The 21930-nt window shown below is 36.8% G+C and overlaps 1 protein-coding gene across 1 annotated transcript in view; it reads right to left on the reverse strand.

The window, feature by feature from the left end:
* Positions 1-21930, reverse strand: part of DCC (DCC netrin 1 receptor) — a 1052419-nt gene that overhangs the window by 6303 nt on the left and 1024186 nt on the right. Inside the window, exon 29 of the mRNA XM_069102085.1 lies at positions 5403-5545. Coding sequence (XP_068958186.1) covers positions 5403-5545 — 143 coding nt within the window. The remainder of the gene's footprint in view (positions 1-5402; positions 5546-21930) is intronic.

Genomic DNA, 21930 nt, shown 5'->3' on the forward strand with positions numbered 1-21930 from the left:
GATGAAACAGTATGTGATAAAATGATGGTCAGAATGGTTTTAGAAAAACTTGGGAAGACCTATATGAACTGATGCAGAGTGAAGTGACCAGAACCAGAAAATCGTTGTACATAGTAATGGTAATATTGTAACAATGATCAACTGTGAAAGACTTAGCTACTCTGATCAATATAATGATGCAAGTCACTTCTGAAGTAGTCATAATGAAAAATGCTATCTACCTCTAGAGAGAGAACTGATAAATTATGAGTACAAATTGAGGTGTACTTTTTCACTTTATTTTTCTTGCTTTTTTGGTCACATGACTAACATGGAAATAGGTTTTGCAAGATTTTGCATATATAATTAACATGATATTGCTTGCCTTTTCAATGAGTGGAAGAGGAGCTAGAGGGAAGAAGAGAATTTGCATCTCAAAATAAATAATAAATTAGAAAAACAAAACCATGAACAACAACAAAAGAGATGGAACCAAGACCTCCCTTGGTGGTCTATAGGGGAAATATAAAAGATCACACCTTCTCTCTTGGGTCTTCCCTTGCTTGGACTTCCAGAGAGGGGCTGTGCTCTTCTCCCTGTCTCAGGGGCAATGGTAGCTACAAACATGTACAATGAGAACCCGTGTTTGCTTAAGTGAACCCGAGTCCCTGGCCCCTGTCTTCTGCTTTCCATTGTCTTCTCTAAGAACAAGACAGTGACCAGCAATCCTAAGGAATGAATGGATGTTTCTAGCTCAAGCAGCAGCCTCTGTGAATTTTGTGAATTCAGAAATTTCAGAGCTCATTGTCAACTGACCACTTGGACATTATTGTCAGAATACCACCATTTTTCAGAGAACATTGCCATCACCAAAATGATTCTTCAGAGGAAGGTCTAAAGAGAGCCCAGGCCACAGTCCCATTGGATAGGATATCTGCACCCTGAGGGTTGCTCAGGAAGTACAGATCTGAGGTGAAAGAACAACATATACTAACAATTTGCTCAGCAGTCTCACAAAATTTTCTCATCACCTAGGAAAGTATAATGACTCTAAATGGCATTTGAAATGTTTTGTATTTCTGAATTTCTTAACATGTGTTTTTGGAAAGAAGGAAACAAGCATTTATTAAGCACCTCCAGGCACTGGGCTATGAGCTTTAAAATATTATCTCATTTGATTCTCACAACAACCCTGGGGGAGGTAGGTGCTGTTATTATGCCCATTTTTCCAGGCAGAGGCTAAAAAGGGATCACACAATTAGTAAATGGCTGATGCCTGATTTTTTAACGTAGGTCTTTCTGACTCCCAGTTCAGAGTTCTATTCACTCTGACACCCACTTGCCTTTTGCATTTTATTCTGTCTTAATGATTTGCTGTGGTGGAGAAAATAATCCTCAATCTTATACTTTTTTTTTTTTGCATATTTAGATATTTACATTTTACATAGAATACATCTTCTAGGTGGCTAGGTGGCACAGTGGATAGATTACTGGGCCTGGATTCAGAAAGACATCTTCTTGAGTTCAAATTTGGCCTCAGACAATAGTTGTGTGACTCTGGGCAAGTATTTTAACCTTGTTTTCCTTAGTTTTCTCATCTGTTAAAAGAACTGGAAAAGGGAATGGCAAACCATTCTGGTATCTTTGCCAAGAAAATCTCAGATGGGACCCCAAATGGGGTCACAAAGAGTCAGAAACAAGTGAACAACAAAAACATTTCTAGAAGGGAGTCTATTAATCTTTATATGTATATATGTATGTGTATGTGTATGTGTGTATATACACACACATATACACATACATACATACAAGTCTTCCAGACTTCAGGCCCAGTGCTCTAACCACTGCTCCACCTAGTGGTGGGTACAGGTCCATTTCCTCATCTATAAAATAAACTGGAGAAGGAACCAAGATGGGGTCCAGAAGAGATGGACATGACTGAAATGACTGAACAGCAAAAGGAAATGTCACTTCCAAGTACTATGCTAATTACTCTATATTTATTAGAACTAGGTGACAGAGTAAAGTGTTGAACTCAGAACCGAAAGCCTTGAGTTTGAATCCTACCTCAAATACTTAGTGGGATGACCCTGAGCAAGTCACTTAACTTCTGTCTGTTTCTTCACTACTAATGAGAAGAATAATAACACATTCATAGAGTAGTTGTGAGGATTGAATAAAATAACATCTAAAGGGCTTTGCAGACATAAAAGTACTGTTTAAATGCTAGCTATTCTTATTAGGGTTAACTTTTGGTAAGAAAGCACTATTTAATGTGTCATGTCATGAGATACTTCATAAACAGATCTCTTCTCTGCATTGCAGAACAATATCAGAACTTGGCTCAAACTCCTTGAACAAAACAAGCATAAAGCTAAATAGTGTGGTATAATCATGCCTATGACTTCTAACTCCAAACCTTTCCTTAAGTGGTTCATATGGACACATCAAACTCATAAGCAATGCTGGTGGTAAGAGCCAAGAAATTCTTTCCTGGTCTATTGCAGATGTGCTTTATTGCTTCTAATACTTCTGACACCATATTCTTCAATTTAAATGGATAATTTAAACGATAAGCATCATAATCCATTTAGGAGAGAGATGGAACAATCTGATATCTGTTATTGTTGCTATTGATGTGCAGTAGTTAGCTGTATAGAATGCTGGACATGTAATCAAAGACCAAAATTCCCATCCCACATCCCTCATCCTACCTGAGACCAATATTGACTATAGGACTTGCACAACTCACTTGACCACTCATTGCCTCTAGAACTCCCTGGAGCTTAGGTCATTGGTAAAAGATGGGTTATGTCCATCTTAGTGAAAGGAGATGCCTCACCCAGGGTTCCCTATGCTGATTGACAAAAATTACAGTTCCTTATAAAATTCCTGTGCTTTATTATTATTAAAAGCAATTGGAGTTAAGTAACTTGCTCAAGGTTACACGGCCAGTTATTTCTGGGTGTGGTGTTGAGTGTCTGAGCCTGGATTTGATCCCCAGGTTATCCCAACACTGGGGCAGGTGCTCTTACTCGCTGAGCCACCTAGCCACCCCTAAGCAATTGGGGTTAAGTAACTTACTCAAGGTTACATGGCCAGGTGTTTCTGGGTGGGTGCTAAGTGTCTGAGCCCGGATTCGATCCCCAGGTCATCCCGATACTGGAGCTGGTTCTCTTACTCGCTGTGCTACCTGGCCACCCTGATGAAGACCTTTTTTTTTTTCTTTTTTTGCTTTTTGGAGGGCAATTGGGGTTAAGTGACTTGCCCAAGGTCACATGGATAGTTTTTGTGTTAAGTGCCTAAGGCCGGATTTGAACTCAGGTCTTCCTGACTCCAGGGCTGGTGCTCTATTCACTGAGCCACCCAGCTGCCCCACCTGTGCTTTATTATTAGCTGGCATTTTTTATAGTTCTTTACATTAGTTAAGTGCCTTATGTACATTTTCTCATTTGAAATTTATAATAGTCCCGGGATGGAGGTATTATTATCATCATTTTACAGATGAGGAGACTGAGGATCATGATGGCTAAAAGATTTGTCCATGATTACACAGCTTAGGAAGATTGGATGTAGATTTCCAGCTCAAATCTTGCTGTTTCTAATATTCTATACACTACATCATGGCCAAGTAAAAGCCCTGGGGATGCAATGTATCATCATGTTCTGCTTCAATTAGACTATTTTGTAAAAAGAAAAATAAAAGTTGGCTCTGTTGCCCACAACTTGCTATGTATCAGAAACTAATTACTCTTTCATAGTGCTGTGCTATGTCGATATTATTTGCATGCTTTGCAAAATCAGCATCTGTGCACACAGAGAACAGAAGTTGTTAGAAAGTTTGGCTGTTTGTTTTCATTCTATGATACATGTTGGAATAAGATCCAAACGAAATGGTAAAACATAATTCAAATTAGGTTTTCTTGTCTTTTTTCTTCTCCTCCAAAATCTCTTTTTCTCTCCCAGCAGATCTGACTTCCTTAGACCTTTAAAATTATCTTTTTTTCTATCTGAAATCTATTCTAAAATACTTTATGCTTTTCTAAATACCAATCTTGGGTTTCTGTAAGCATAACCTTCTTTCATCTTTCTCACAAAACATTTTGTTTCTCTAGCTTTTTATTTTTATTCATTCCCTTCATCTGTTTTCACTTCCTTATTTTCTCTTATTTTCTGACAATTACTTTTTGTTTGTTTCTTTCTTTTCTGGGGAAATAACACTCCCCCTTCCCTCTTCTATTTCCATTTCCTTTTCTTCTATTTTCTTGATATCGCTGTTGTGTCTCCAATATTCCCCCTCAGTCTCTATCATTCCTTTTTGTCTTGCATCTTTTCTCATTCTCAGCCACTTAGTTTTAACAATTTCTGATGATTCAGGAAACATTTACACACGTGAGTCATTAAAAAGCAAAACATATGGCTGAATCCAGATATTCAGCTGAATATTTTGAAAAGAAATACAGGGAAATAATTTCTTACCTGCTTTAAAAACAGCTATTAAAAAAACAGTTTTGACTAAATTAATTTGGGGGGGATGTATAAGTGTATTTGAGTAGTTAGGTAGTGCAGTGGATACAGTGCAATGTCTGAAGTCAGAAAGACTCATCTCTGAGTGTTCAAATCTGGTCTCAGACACTTGGCTGTGTGACCCTGGGCAATTCACTTAACCCAGTTTGTCTCTGCTTCCTCATCTCTAAAACAAACTGGAAAATGAAATGGCAAACCACTACGAGAGTATCTCTATCAAATGGAGCTATGAAAAGTCAGATATGACTGAAAAATTACTGAACAACAAAAAGTGATACAGTAAATAGAATGTTGAACGTGGATTTAGGAAGATCTTTAGTTCAAATCGAACCTCAGACAGTAGCTTTATGACTGCGAGCAAGTTTACCTGTCTTAATTTCCTCATCTGTAAAATGAGAATAAGTAAGAGCACTTGCCTCCCATGTTTATTCTGACAGTAAAATGAGCCAATATTCGTAAAGCACTTTGCAAACCTAAAAGTGCCATATCATTGCTAGCTATTGTTGCTGCTAAGTAGAAATCCTTTTTGTTGCAACAATTTTTTTTTGTTGAAAACCATCCCCAAAGACCTTAATTAGTATACTTCCCTGCCTTAATAGATAGGAAATAAAGTTTAAAATTCTACTTTTTAAAAATAGTTAAGATCTCGTAGGGGGTTAGAATTAATCTTCAAAAATATCATTGGCCATGGTCCTAGAGATATAGATGTGGAAGGTAAAGAAAATTAGGTTGAAGAACTTTATTCAGTCCCTTGACTTAAAAAATAAATTCTCAAAATGAATTTATATTATAGTCATTTGACTTCTCTTCTAATTGTCAAGCACGAGTCTCTTTCCTTGTGGTTATACTGCAATCCAGTAGATGCCATTATTTAGGCTGACAAAAAATATCCTTACGCTGGCTGGATCCTCCGGCTGCTTGTGGCTTTCTTCAGACACTTCCGGGGCTGTGGGTACTGACACGGGAAGCAAGGGAGACCGAGCCTTTCCTGCTAATCCAAGGGAAGCTGTTTTCACATGAGTCTTGGTCAGGGTAGGACCTAGGAGAGAAGCCACACAGAGGTATAGTCTATGCACATCACATATTGCAGAATAATCTTAAGTGTACAGGTCAAACCCTGCTAGATGGGGCTAGTTTTACCTTATTGGTCATTCTGTAAAGACAGAGTCTAAGTCTAAAAGCAGGCTTTAAAAAATGTCTTTCGAAAGGGAGGCTAACACTGATTAAGCTGCTCTTCAGTAGATGAAAATTCTCCAGTCAGAAGTAATTAAAAGTGGACTTCAAACCCCACCAAGGGCTGCCTGGAATCTCCAAGATGTTCATCAGGCCCCATGGTGTCAGGTGAGCTCATTCCGCTGACTTGCAGCTCAAGGCCGGAAAGCTGCGTGCCCAGCTCCCTAGATTAGTACCTGGATTGTGCAGATCTCTAGGTAAGAATGATGGGGTGGGAAGGATAGTCGGCCTGGCTCTAGGAATGGCTTTTGGATGATAACACTGAAACAGTCCCTTGTGGCCAACTTAGCACACATTAAAGATTGCATCCTTAATTCTTTCTGAAGAGCCGAAGCCCAAGCCTGCTCTGATTCTCTCAGGAGCAGGTTCTAATCTATGGCACTCAAGAAAGGCATTGTTAAGTACATCCTAAGTGACATTCTTCTACTAGGTATAATAATAGCTCACTGATCCTGGGCATGTGGAATGAATCACAAAACTTTTAATTTGCTAAATTTGATTCATTCCATAGGAACACTGATTAAGTACTTAATGTGCACAAGGCATCTTGAAAGTTGATATAGTAATAATACAAATATTGCTTTCTATTAAACAACACATACATACATACATATGTTTTAACCATTTGAGTGTTGTTCACTATGTCATAATTTTTTTTTCAGCTGTAGCAAGTTATAAAATACAAGTGGAAGAATAGTGGAGAAGAAAAATTTCATTGTTTACAGGTATGTGCAAAGCATTTAAATAATGTCATGCAAAGTAGGATGTTCCCAAGACAGAGGGAATGAATCAGAAGACTTAAAGAACAAATAAGACAATTAGCAAGTATTTCCTAAGGGCCTACTATATGCCCAGGATTATACTAGGCATTTTGGAGGATATCGAATATTTCTTATAAAATTTTATTGCTATTTATAGGTCATAGAATCCTCAGTCTAGATTTGGAAGGGTCCTCAGAGGTGTCCAATGCGGTCCAATCCTTCTAGTATAGTCATTTAGTCTTTGGTTTCTTCTCTCTGACCATTTTCTCCACAAGCGGAAACCTTTTGACAAAGACCATGGCTTGGAGAAATTTTGCTTTGGGGCGCCCACTCTTGGGACTGATTTTACTTTATTATTTTTGTTCAGTCCTGTCCAAGTCTCAGGTCAGATTTAAACCCTGGTCTCCCTGACTGCAGGACCTGTGCACTATCTACTGGACCACCTAGCTGCAGTTGATGACTGCCTCTCTCAGAACATTGTTTGAGGGAGATGGCTGAGTGTATAGAGCCCAGGTGCTAGAGTCAGGAGAATGTGAGTTCAAACACTAGATGTGTGACCCTGGGCAAGTCACTTAACCCCAATTTCTCCTAATCCCCACAAAAGCAGGGTTTCAGGAAATGTACTCTAAGCATTTTTCAGACTTGAGGTCCTCTCATTTCCCCACAACTTCTAGAGTTATGAATCATGAGCAAATCAAAGCCATTGCTCCTGGATGGAAGATATTTGTCCTAGCCACCATCCCTTTAACTCAAAGTATCTTTCCCTAGCCACCTCTCTCCCAAAACTCCTTGAGGGCAAGGATTATCTTTTCTTTTGCATTTCTGTGTCTAGTACTTAGTACTTGGTACTTGGCCCATGGTAGTTGGGGGTCAGGCAGTTCAGTCCTGTTCATCACTTCATTACCCCATCTGTGGTTTTCTTGGCAAAGATATTGGAGTTCTTTACATTTTTTTTCTCCAGCTCATTTTACAGATGAGGAAATTGAGGCAAAGAGGGATAGTGACTTGCTCAGGGTCACACAGCTAGAAAGTGTCCAAGGTTGTATTTGAACTCAGTTCTTCCTGACTTCTTACACTCCATCCATTCTGCTACCTAGCGGCCCCTTGGCACATGGTAAGCACTTAATAAATGTCTTTTCATTTATTCTTTAATTCATTCATCTAGAGCTGAAAAGAATCTTGGAAGTCATTGAATATAGCTTGTTTTTAAAACTGAGGCCATTGAGGTGAAGTGACTTGCCCAATTTCACCCTACTAATAGGTGTCAGAGATGGGATTGGAACCCAGATCCTATGAGACCATAGCTTGTGCTCTTTCTGCGGGACTGGGATGGCTGTTCTCAATGAATATACAATCCCATTGGAGAAAGAAGAATCATGACTCTGAAATAGAAAACACTGAAGAGATAAGCTGGGCATGAACTAGATATTATACTGGACCAAAGGTTCACTAACCCAGGAATCCTGAAGTAACTCAGCAAAGGAAGAATGCAACAATTCCATTCCTTGCATTTTTTTTCTGATTAATTAATTTATTTATACAATGGAATATAATGGAAACAGCTCTGGCCTAGGAGTCAGGAAATAGATTTTGATTCCAGTTCCCACATTTATTTGCTGTGCCATTGTGGGCAAGTCACTCTATTCCTTTGGGCTTCATATGCACATTTGTAAAATGAAGGGAGTGATACACTAAGGTGGTCTTTCAGGTGTCTTCCTGCTCTGGCTATAATGACCCAAGACGGTAAAATGGTGACATACAAATGTCAATCCTGACATTACTCACAGGGTGATGAGAAAAAGCACTTTGCAAAACTTAAGGTGGACTATTTTAAATGTTAGAGCTGGACAAGACCCCAGAGATCATCTAGTAATCCAACTCCCTCCTTTGATAAGTCCCTGAGTGGATAAAACAAATTCCTGAGCTCATCAGTGGTAGAGCCAGGACCTGAGCCCAATTCTGCTACCCAATCTAGCACTCTTTCCAACCATTCCACCTTGTTCACTGATAACCTGGTTGCTTTATATGTTAGTATGATGGTCCCAAGTGAGGAGTTGTCTTCCCCTAGATAACTGACAAGGTGAAAAAATGGTTCTGGGTGGTACTGAAAGAACAGAATGACTGACACTGACTCTAGACACCACACAATCAGCAAGAAACAGCCATTTAATATTGATTACATCATTGTTTTGTGCTCGGCTGTGTGATGGACACTGGCAGGGTCACAAAGATATGGCGTCTTCTCCTAAGGAAAGATATGGTGTAAAATAACACTGGTAATGTTGTTAACTGACCTTAATAGAGCTTTTGCTACCAGCAAGTTGTTCTATTGGGGGCAGATCACTTAAATGTTCTGTGCCTTAGTTTCTACATCTCTGAAATAAGAGGTTTAACTGGAAGATCTCTAGGGACTTCCCTAATTCTATGATGCTAATTTCTCAACACATTATAATTTATGAGCTCAAACTATCAGGCACTAGACTTTAAGAGGTTTTCCTTAAGCTCTAGGAAGCATATGTTTGCAGTTTGAGGGCACCACCACAAGATGGTGATTTTAATTATTTGGGACAGATGGTCAACCTGTATGGTGATTCAGGTGACTGACACATGAAACCACCAGATGGGGGAATCCCCTACCTTAATATAGCTATAGGACATATATACAATTAAAATTACACAAACATTCTTATTAGAATATAAAATAAGATTTAAATGCAACAAGTACATGGCAACTTGCATTATTCCTACTTTTATTCAGTTATTCTCTAGTCAAATATTAGGGTTCTCAAAACTAAGAATTTGGGAATTTCTGAGCATCTATATAGTCTCATCTTCTTTCTGCAGATTCTCAGTGCTGTTTCATATTTGCGGACTAACTTGGTGCAAATGGGAGCTTGGTGATATTGAAGTCAGATCTCTTTACGTAATGGCCAATTTCAGAAGCTGCATGATGGCAAAACTTTGTCCCATTAAGTTCTTAAATCTTAAATTTTAAAGTAGGTATTTCTATGAATCCCTTCTTCCAAGAAAGGGAGTGAGTATGCTACAGTAAGCATATGCAACTTGGAATCAGAGGAACTGACGTCACATAGCCACTTTAATACTTGTGTGGCCTTGGCAAAATAGAAAAACCTTTCTTGTTTTATTTCCTTCTGGTAAAATAAGGGAGTTTGATGAGAATTCTTGGAGAGCAAAGACTCTATATTTTTATTTGTAAAGAAAATTTCTCTATTGAGCACAGTGCTTGGCATGAAGCATTCATTCTAATGAAGTCCTGAGGGTATTCTATCTATGACTGTTGAATCTTTTTTCAGTCATGTCTGACTCTTTGTGACCTCATTTCGGATTTTCTTGGCAAAGATTCTGGACTGGTTTGCCATTTCTTTTTCCAGCTCATTTTGCAGATTAGGAAACTGAGGCAAATAGGGTTAAGTGACTTACTTGCCCAGGGTCACTCAGTAAGTAAATGAGACTTAGTAAGTCTATGAGGCCAGATTTGAACTCATGAATATGAGTCTTCCTAACTCCAGGCCCTGTTCTCTATCTATCTCAGCCACCTAGCTGCTCTATTCTGTCTATGGAGCTACCAAGAAATTCTAAAGGAGCTCTATACAAGTGGGAGACAAGTGAAAATTGTGTAAGAGAGTTCATGGAAGTCAGAATCTGGTTCTCCTACAAAGTTAAAAAAATAGGACTAATTAGAAGATATGTTGATATATGGAACATTAAGGAAATGTTTGCTTCTCAGTGTAATTAAACTAAACAATAGCTTCTGTGACAATTTTCTCTACTTCTAAAAGAATAACAGGAAAGTGTCCTATATTGAAAAATTACTTATTTCCCTGTATTTCAACAAATTGTATTTACATTTTAATTGGCCTAAAACATAATTATAATCAAACATAAGATCTTAATGAAGAAATGGAGCTTAGTAGAGAGGAAGAACAATAGTAAGACTGAGTTCATATCTCACCTCAAACACTTACTCCCTGTATGATGCTGGCCAAGTCATTTACTGGCTGTTTGCCTCAGTTTCCTTAAGTGTAAAATGCAGGTAATAAAAATATCTACCTTGCAAGGGTTGTTGTAAGGATCAAATGAGATAATATTTGTAAAGTGCTTAGCATGGTATGTCCTGCATAGTAGGCTCTACATAAATGCTTATTCCATTTTCCGTCCGTTTTAAAGCTGTTCTCACTGTAGTGTGATAAAAAAAATAACCAATATGGAAAGGTTTTATTAAGTTTATTAATTTAAAGCTTTATTAAACAGATACATTTATAACATATGTGAGAATGGCTTTTCATTTTTTAAAGACAATATTTATGTACTATGATTAGAACAAAGGCTTTCTGAGGCCAGGGGATTTTTTTTTTTAACTTGGTATGCTCAGCACTCTGCACGTCTTGTCCATAACAAATCCCCAATAAATATTTCTTCAATTAGGATGAATTATTTAGCTGATTTGGCTTGCCATTTCTAAATGCCATCACTTTTCAAAAACAAACATTGATGGGCTTTAGGATGGTAGTATGTAGAATACTAATCCAGATTCTGTCATTGAGGACCTATGCAATTTATATCGATCACTTAACATCTTTGAACCTCAATTTTCCCATCTGTAAAAGAGAGGGTTGGGTTAGAAGGTCTCTAAAGTTCATTTCAGCTCTGTTTAATATCTGTTACATTAACTTTACATATCTTAGTGCTCTGAAAGGAATAATTAATTTTCTGAGCCAGGTCTTGACTGATGAAAAAAAAAATTCAATTAAGGAAAGTAGATGCAATGGTGAATTTTCCAATGAATTGAGTCCTAATGAGCATGCTTAAGAATGGGTTTGGGTGAATAAATTATTTAGTCTATTATAAATACCAAAATTAACTATAAACAACAAATGAAGAAAGATGCTATCTGCATCCAGGGATATAGATCTGATTTATCAGAGAACTGATAAATAGAAGTATGTATGGAATAGTTTTAAACACAAATACACACAAACACACACACACCACACCCCTATTTGTGTCTAATGGTAGCCATCTTTAGGGTGGGGAAGAGGGAGAAAAAAGAAGAAATTCATATGATAATTTTGTTGTATATTTGAAAGGAACTTTGCAATGTCATGTACAGTCACCTTTTTGTAAAACATTGTACTGTTATGGAAATGCTTGTTTCCATAACATAATTTCCATAAATTAAAAGTAAAATAAAATATGCTTTACTAATGCAATCCCCATGTGGACTTGATGGATATTTTTGACAGTTTGCTAATCACATGGTGAAGAGGAAACTTTTTGATTGTCTCTGGAGTCAGAACTGGGGTACATGCAAAAGACACTTATCAGTCAAGGTTTTTACCTTGGTCTGACTTTTTCCTGCTGTGTTTCGTAAAGGACTAAACCTTCTGTGGAGTGAGAAACTTCAAGCCTTTATCTTCCCACCCAGGTGCATAATGACCTTGCTGGTGCTTCTGTTATTTTTGTGCCTATTCTTGATTTTAAGCGATAGAGATTGGAGATAGATATGACTTTGTGAACTCTGGTTCATGACAAGAGAAAGCCATCAGGAGGTCTGAGAGTGGAGTTCATATTAGGCCTTGAGTAAGCAAATCCAGCGTCAGTTCTCTGAAGATTGACCTTTGCGATTCAACTAGCAGCTATGCTGAGTTCGAACCGGAGGTTGGTGATACCAACACTATATAGAGAACTATGTTCAGGTTGAGCCCACTCCTGTTGGGAAATGAGATGTTATAGGGGAGAATGTGTTCCCACATATAAGGGAGAGGGAATTTTTATACTTCTGTTCTTGCTGTATTGATAAATACTCATTTGTAAAACTAATTGATATTAACTAGTTAAATGGAACTGGGTAGTTAACCAATGGAAGTTAGCCATATGGAGGTGGGGTAGAGGGAACTATAACAGAGTGGGGGCTCAAGGTAATAGCATTAGAAAAAGACAGAGCCTTGGTACCCTGAAGGGAGAGATGTAATCCGGCTTGTTCTGGGAGAGTCGCTCCAGAATAATTGCTACATAGAACTGACCTTTTAATTTTTCCTCAACATTCAAAGTGTTTTGTTGCTGCTGCTACTCAAGTATTTCTGCTAAATGGAAATAGAGACTCCATCAAGTTGGAAAAGTTTTCCTTATATTTAAGCAAAGTCTACCTTCCTTTAATTCCTATCCATTGGTTCTAGCTCTTTAGAATAAATACAATTAACTTAACTTACAAAGGTGCCCCACATTGAATTAGTGACTTGGATTCATGCTGGCTTATAATTCTTGAGTATACAATGTCAGCCCTTTAATAACCCACGTTTGATTTTCCTCTAGTTTCTTAAAAAATAAAAGCAAAAATAATTAAACAAAACAAAAAAATTGTTGGTTAATTTGGTTTCCAAGAGGAAGCAGTCACAAACTCAAATGATACATAAGATACTAGGTTGAATGAGACTGGGTAAAAAGGAAGAGAAAGAGAAGGAAGGGCTGCCTTATTTACCTGTTTCACTCCCTTTTTTTTTTTTTTTTAAGGAAAAGCAGCCCTGCAGGGGCAGTTGCCCTTTCTTTTTTCTTCTCTTAAAGATATTCCTTTGTTTCTTGAGTTAATAGATTCTCCGAATAGCACTGATGGAAGCACACTCAAAGTTCTTTGAGTGATCAAATGATTTCTGGTCTTGATGTTGTTTAACATCACATATGATTGGCACATTCTGGTCAGAACAATCTACAGGCCTCAGAGTATAGCCTTTTAAATTATATTTTTAAAAATCAGCCCAAAACTGAACAACATTCTGAGCATTTTCTCTGAATAATAATAGCTAACATATAGCATGTGCCAGACACCACAGTAAGCACTGATAATTATCTCATTTGATCCTCACAACAACCCTGAGAGGTAGGTGTTATTATTAATTCTATTTTGCAGATGAGGGAACTGAGGCAAACAGAGGTTAAATGTCATACAGCTCAGGGTCATACAGCTAGTCTGAGGAAGAATTTGAACTCAAGTTTTCCTGATTCCAGGCCCAGCATTCTATTCACTGTGCCACCTAACTTCTTTTATTTCACATTCAGGAAGGATTAGTTATGCTAAGAATATAGCACTTTATTTGGTAGGATTGAATAATATCTACTGGGCTCAGAATTAAATATGTGGGAAATGGGGTTGTATTCAAATTTAGAAGTTACATAATATATTCATTGATCACAAGGAGCTTCCTGACATGAAACTTCATCTTTTTAAGACTAGCAGTTTCCCAGTGATGCTGTAAAGCTGCAAATAATGATCAAGATGGTTTCCAAAGAATAAAAATCATGAGTAACCGAAAGGGCCATAGAAAAATGTGTGTAGTTGAATGTCGGCTGCAGTGTTATTACTCATGATGATTTGAACAGAAAAAGTGACATAAAAAGTATCATCAAGGAAATTGGTGATCAGAAAGGACTGACCAATAATATAGCGAGAGGGTGAGATAAAGTTAGACAGTGCTACTGCTATGGTGGTGTTCTTAAAATATTAAAAGACAGAGAAGATATTTATGAAGAATCACTCAGCATTAGAAGACTCAAATGGTTGTGAATTGCTCTGTTGGAGGATTTATTTATCTGTATTGATATTGTACATTTTTATTTTTACTTTGTCTGACAACATGATTGTATCCTCATGATTGCGTGCTCTTTTAAAAAATAAAATTTTAAAAATTAAATTAAAATTTCAAAATGTAAATTAAGTTAATATTTTGAAATTAAAATTTAAAATTTAAATGCATATGTTTTGTACAGATATCTCATTTTCAGAATATATGTTTATATATATCTTCATTTTAAAAATACACATCTTGTATGTGAAAGCCTGTTGAGTTTTGTTTCTTTATCTACTTTCACCCTTTTTTTTTTTAAAGCAATAGGGATTAAGTAACTTGCTCAAGGTTACAAGCCCTTTCTTTTTAATGGATTGTTTAATCTATTCACATTTAAAGTTATGATTATTAGACCTTTGTTTACTTCCATTTATTTATTTTTGTATTAATTTTTAATCTCTCCCTTCTTCAAGGTCAGTATTTTGTTCCTGTGATTTGCCTGCTCTGCCCTACAGTAAGTTCTTTGAATTCACTTAAATTATTATTTTCTCTTTCTTTTTTCCTCATTTCTACTTCTCTGTTTCTTCACTTAGTTAAGCCAAATCTTTCTTCCCCTCTTTTTTTTAGAGTGACAAAATCCTTTGGGATATGGAGTGTGGCAGATTCCCAGTCCAGGAAAGTGCCTAAGTAGGTCTGGGCAGGGGGAGTGCCCCTGAGGGCTTCACTAGTGCGGACTTGAGAGCAGACTACAGTGGAGTGAGAAGGAGCCCCAGCCAGCAGACACACACACCAAGGGTGATTCGCAGACATCTCACCACAGGATGGAGGATTGGTAAGACCTGGGTAAGAGAAAGTGCAGGGCCTACAGCAGTGACAGCAGTCTCTCCTGGGGCTATCAGCCCATAGCCTGGATATTTAAAAAATAACCTGAGCTGTAGTCCAGGGAAACAGAGGCAGAAACCTGAAGTGGCTAGACCACCCCTCCCCAACAGGTTACTCTGTGAGCCTCCGGGTAACTTAGGGGAAACATTGAGAGTCCTAGCCTTGGCCACAGTCTAGACACCCAGAGGCTACAGCACACAAAGTCAACAAGCAGGCCTTTGGCTCCCCTTCTGAGAAGTGAAGTCAGTGTAATGGGAATGTAAATTTGAAGATCTTCCCTGCCCCTAGGCTAAAGTGCACCTGGAGCCTGGGGTGGGAGGCTTGTTTTTCAGTAGATACTTCTTGATTGGCCAGTGAGTCAATAAGGTTGCTACATTCTCTGAGCCAGGAGAAGGCTATATAAGCCCTGATGTGTAGCTTTGTTTTGGGGCTCACTTTGAGAAGTGTTCTGTGATTTGATATGGATTTTGGGAAGCCGTTGTCCAGAGCCCCCTGGCTTTGAAAAACCCAGATGTTGAAACCCAGATGTTGATCGGGTATGGATGTAATGGTTGGACAGTTTGGAAATCTGTCTACTTGATCTGTTTCTGTCTTGATAATTCTGCCTGTATACTCTGAAGTTTGGCATGCTGACCTTTTTCCCTTGAACGAGGTAAAGGATACATATCTGACTGATTAAAGTAAGTTTGTTAACCCATTTTGAGTTGCTTTCCTTTAACAAATCAGATCTAAGAACCTGTATTGGCAGCAAACCCTGAGGATGCTTGGGGTGTCTGCTGCTACAGTCAGGAAATGGGAAAGCACAATGGGTAAGAAGGAAGCTGAGAAATCAAAAGCAAGAAAAATGATCCAATCTTATTATATCAAGCAAGAACAACCAAATACAGAGGACCACATGGACTCTATACTCACACCTGAGACCACAGAAGGAAATATGAACTGGTCTCAAGCCCAAAAGGCATTCTTGGAGGAGCTCAAGAATGATTTTAAAAGCTAAATTGGAGAGGTAGAAGATAAATTTAAATCTATGGTGACTAACTTAGAAAAAAAAATCTCCTTGAAGAAAACAAATCCTTAAAAACTAAAACTGGCGAATTGGGACAGGAGGTTCAGAATCTAACTGGAGAAAATACCTCCCTAAAAATAAAAACTGAACATATAGAAAAGGAGCTTCAAAAACTGAGGAAAATAATTCACTAAAAATTAGAATGAGTCAAATTGAAGCTAAGGACTCCAAGATGTATCAAGAAATAGTCAAACAAAATATGAAGATTGAAAAATTAGAAGAAAGTATAAAAGATCTAGGAGAGATAACCTAAGAATTATCGCTCTACTGGAAAGCCATGATGGAAAAAGCAGCCTGGACAACATCCTCCAAGAGATTGTGAAAGGAAACTGTCTTGAGCTGTTAGAATCAGAGGGTAAAATAATTATTGAAAGAATTCACCGGATTCCTCCTGAAAGAGATCCCAAATTGAAAACTCCAAAAAATATAGTAGCCAAATTCCAGAATTACAAGGTCAAGAAGAAAATACTGCAAGCAGCCAAAAAGAAACAATTCAAATATTGTGGAACTACAGTCAGGATTACACAGGACCTAGCAACTTATACATTAAAAGATTGGAGGGATTGGAATTTGATATTTCGTAAGGCTAGAACTGCAACAAGGGATCAACAACCCGGCAAAACTGAGCATAATCTTTCGGGCAAGGAGTAGGTCAAGATTTCCAGACTTTCCTGATGAAAAATCCAGAGCTCAATGGAAAATTTGATCTCCAATTACAAGGCTCAAGAAAGACATAAAAACAAAGAAGAAAAACACACACTCACATACACACATACACATACATGCACACACGCACATAACTTGGGATTCAATAAAAGCAAACTGTTTACATCCCTATGTAAGAAGTGGATATCTGTCAATATTGAAATTTATATAATTATTGAGACATTTAAAAAGGATATACATAGATAGAGGGTGTGGGTATAAATGAACTCATCTGATGATAAAAAAAAAACCTTATTAAGGGGTACAAAGGGATTATAATGGGAGAAAAGGAAAGGATGAGGCAGAAAAAGATAAATTATGCCACATAAAAACATACTATAGACTCTCCAAGCTCCAGCCCCGGCATCACTAATATGGCTAAATGTGCCAAGAAGGTGGGAATTGTTGGTAAATATGGAACACATGGTGCACCCCTCAGAAAAATGGTGAAGAAAATTAAAATTAGCCAGCATGCCAAGTATACCTGGTCCTTCTGTAGCAAGACCAAAATGAAGAAACAAGCTGTGGGTATCTGGAAATGTGGATCCTGTATGAAAACAGTAGCTGTTGGTACATGGACCTACAATGCCAACTCTGCCATCAGAAGACTGAAGGAATTGAAAGACCAGTAAAATCTTATCAAATATCTGTAGCCCAAAGTCCAACAATAAATGGGTTAATTTATGGAATAAAAAAAAAAAACATCCTATAGTAGAGGGGAAGGAGGTAGGGAGATGAGCATCATATGAACTTTATTCTCATTGGTTCTTGTTCAAAGAGGGATCAACATAAACAGTTAAGATTAGTAGTCTAACATGAAAAGACACAAAAACCCATTATAATAGAGGGAAAGGAAGGAGGGAGAGGAGCACTATATGAAATTTACTCTCATCAGTTTGGGTTCAAGGAGGGAATAACATACTCCATTAAATATAAAAATCCACTGTGCCCTACAATCAGTAGGAGGGGTAAAGAGGGGGTGTAAAAAAGGGGGTATAAGAAGGGGGGTGGTTATAAGGGAGAGAAATAGTAGTAAGGGGAAAGGGTAGGTAAAGGGGGGGCATAGGGAGGGAATACTGAGGAAGGCAATAGTAAAAAGTAAAACAATTAAGGAGGGGAAAGAAGAAGGAAGAAACACAAAAACATAAAGAGGGGAGGGAATAGGATGGAGGGAAAGACACAGATAGTAATTATAACTTGTGTATGTGAATGTGATGTGATGAACATGTGGATGTGAATGGGATGAAGTCTCCCATAAAATGGAGGCAGATAGCAGAATGGATTAAAAACTACAATATGCTGTCTAAAAGAAACACATTTGAAATAAGGGGTACGCACAGGGTAAAGGTAAAAGGCTGAAGTAGAATATATTATGCTTCAGCTAAAGTGAAAAAAGCAGGGGTAGCAATCCTTATCTCAGATGAAGCAAAAGCAAAAATAGATCTAATTAAAAGAGATAAGGAAGGAAACTATATCCTGCTAAAAGGCACTATTGAGAATGAAGCAGTATCATTACTTAACATATATGCACCAAGTGGTATAGCATCCAAATTCCTAGAGGAGAAGTTAAGGGAATTAGAGGAAGAATAGATAGCAAAACTATACTAGTGGGGGACCTGAATCTCCCCCTCACTGAACTTGATAAATCTAACCTCAAAATAAACAAGAAAGAAGTAAAGGAGGTGAATAGAATTTTAGAGAAGCTAGATATGATAGATCTCTAGAGAAAACTGAATGGGATAAAAAGGAATATATCTTTTTCTCAGTGGTACATGGTACATACACAAAAATTGTCCATATACTAGGGCATAAAAACTTCACAATTCAATGCAGAAAGGCAGAAATTTTAGATGCATCCTTGTCAGATTATGATGCAATAAAAATCATATGCAATAAAAGGCCAAGGAAAAACAGACTAAAAACTAATTGGAAACTAAATAATTTAATCCTAAAGAATGAGTGGGTCAAACAAGAAATTATACAAATCATCAGTAACTTCATTCAAGAGAATGGCAATAATGAGACAACATACCCAAACTTGTGGTATGCAGCAAATGCAGTTCTTAGGGGAAGTTTTATATCCCAGAATGCATACATGAATAAGTTAGAGAAAATGGAGGTCAATAAATTGGGCATGCTTTTGAAAAAGCTAGAAAAAGAACAAATTGAAAATCCCCAATTAAATACTAAATTAGAAATAATGAAAACCAAAGGAGAGATATAAATAAAATTGAAATTAAGGAAACTATTGAATTAATAATTAAAACTAATCTAGTTTTATGAAAAAAAATAAAATTGATAGAACTTTATTCAATATGATAAAAAAAGAAGAAAAATAAATTACAAATATTAAAAATTAAAAGGGTGAATCTACCTCAAATGAAGAAGAAATTAAAACAATAATTAAGAATTATTTTGCCCAACTGTATGCACATGAATTTGGCAATCTTGGTAAAATGATTGAATATTTACAAAAATATAAGTTGCCCAGATTAACTGAAGAGGAAGTAAATGACTTTAACCCCATCTCAGAAAAAGAAATCAAACAAGCCATCAGTGAAGTCCCTAGGAAAAAATCTCCAGGGCCAGATGGATTTACTAGCAAATTCTATCAAACATTTAAAGAACAATTGATTCCAATACTCTACAAACTATTTGGGAAAATTGGTGGAGTCCTACCAAATTCTTTTTATGAAACAAATATGGTACTGATACCTAAATTGGGAAGAGACAAAACAGAGAAAGAAAATTATAGACTAATTTCCCTCATGAATATAGATGCAAAAATTTTAAACAAAATATTAGCAAAAAGACTACAGCAACTTATCAGAAGAATAATACACTTTGATCAGGTAGGATTTATTCCAGGAATGCAAGCATGGTGCAATATGAGGAAAAACATCAGTATAATTGATAATATCAACAATAAAAGTAGCAGAAACCATATGATTATCTCAATAGATGCAGAAAAGGCTTTTGACCATTCCTATTAAAAACATTACAAAGTATAGGAATAAATGGAGTCTTCCTTAAAATAATAGGTGGCATCTATTTAGAGCCATCAGCAAGTATTATATGTAATAGGGAGAAGCTAGAAGCATTTCCAATAAGATCAGGGGTGAAAACAAGGATGTCCATTATCACCCCTGTTATTTAATCTGGTATTAGAAATGTTAGCAGCAGCAATTAGAGAATAAAAAGAAATTGAAGGAATCAAATTAGGCAAAGAAGAGACTAAACTATTACTCTTTGCAGATGATATGATGGTATACTTAGAGAATACTAGAGAATCAAGTGAAAAACTACTTGGGACAATAAATAAATTTGGCAAAGTTGCAGGATATAAAATAAACCCACGTAAATCCTCAGAATTCCTATGTATTTCTAATGAAATTCAACAGTAAGAGATAGAAAGAGAAATCTCATTTAAAGTTACTATAGAAATTATAAAATATTTGGGAATCTATCTGCCAAAAAACCCAGGACCTATATAAATACAACGACAAAACACGTTTCATACAAATAAAGTCAGATCTAACTAATTGGAAAAAAACATCTTCGTGGCTGGGTTGAGCTAATATAATAAAAATGACAATTTTACCTAAATTAAATTACATATTTAATGCCATACCATTCAATCTACCAAAAAATTACCTTATAGACTTAGAGAAAATAGTAACAAAATTCATTTGGAAGAACAAAAGGTCCAGAATATCAAAGGAATTAATGAAAAGAAATGCTATGGAAGGTGGCCTAGCCATACCAAATTTTAATCTGTATTATAAAGCAGCAGTCATCAAAAGTATTTGGTACTGGCTGGGGACAGAGTAGTGTATCAATGGAATAGATTGGGTACATGAGACCCAGCAGTCAATGACTACAGTAATCTACTGTTTGATAAACCCAAAGACCCCAGCTTCTGGGATAAAAACTCACTATTTGACAAAAACTGCTGGGAAAACTGGAAAATAGTATGGCAAAAACTGGCCATAGACCATTATCTAACACTGTATACCAAAATCAAGTCTAAATGGGTGCATGATCTAGGTATAAAGGCTGATACTGTAAGCAATCTGGGAAAGCAAGGAATAGGTTACCTGTCAGATTTATGAAGAAGGGAAGACTTTATGACCAAACAAGAGTTAGAGAGCATTATAAAATGCAAAATGGATAATCTTGATTACATTAAATTGAAAAGTTTCTGTAGAAACAAAGCCAATGTAACCAAGATTAAGAGGGAAGAGGGAAATTGGGAAAGAATTTTTATAACGACTGTCTCTGATAAAGGCCTTATTTCTAAAATATGCAGACAACTAAGTCAAATCTATAAGAACACAAGTAATTCCCCAATTGATAAATGGTCAAGGGATATGAACAGTCAATTTTCAGAGGTAGAAATTAAAGATATCTATAAGCATATGAAAAAAATGCTCTAAATCACTATTGATTAGAGAAAAAAATAATTTATAAAATAAATAAATAATAAGCCAATCAAAACAACTCTGAGGTACCACATCTCACCAGTCAGATTGGCTAAGATGACAAAACAGGAAAATGACAAATGCTGGAGGGGATGTGGAAAAATTGGAACACTAATGCATTGTTGGTGGAGTTGTGAACTGATTCAACAATTCTGGAGAGCAATCTGGAACTATGCCCAAAGGGCTATAAATAATTTCATACCCTTTGGCCAGCAATACCACTTCTAGGGTTGTATCCCAAAGAGATCACAGAAGTGGGAGTAAGACTCATGTGTACAAAAATATTTATAGCAGATCTTTTTGTGGTGGCAAAGAATTGAAAATTAAGGGGATGCCCATCAATTTGGGGAATGGCTAAACAAGTTGTGGTATATGAATGCAAAGGAATACTATTGTTCTATAAGAAATGAGGAGCAGACGGACTTCATGTTTACCTTGAGAGACTTATACAAACTGATGCTGAGTGTGAAGAGCAGAACCAGGAGAAATTTGTAAACAATTACAGACACAACGTATATGTGATGACCAACTTTGATAGACTGGAGTCTTCTTGGCAATGCAAAGTTATAGAGATGTCTACATTCAGAGAAAGAACTAGAAAGAACACAGGTTGAATGCAGATTGAAGCAAATTACCTGCTCTCTTTCTTTTTCTTGTTTGGTTTTGCTTTCTCTTTCCCATTGTTCATTCCATCAGTTACAATCCTTCTTTACAAC

This window comes from Petaurus breviceps, unplaced genomic scaffold, assembly GCF_028583685.1.
Source record: "Petaurus breviceps papuanus isolate PSGF00001 unplaced genomic scaffold, PetGlider_PUasm1.0 128, whole genome shotgun sequence".
NCBI lineage: Eukaryota > Metazoa > Chordata > Mammalia > Diprotodontia > Petauridae > Petaurus > Petaurus breviceps.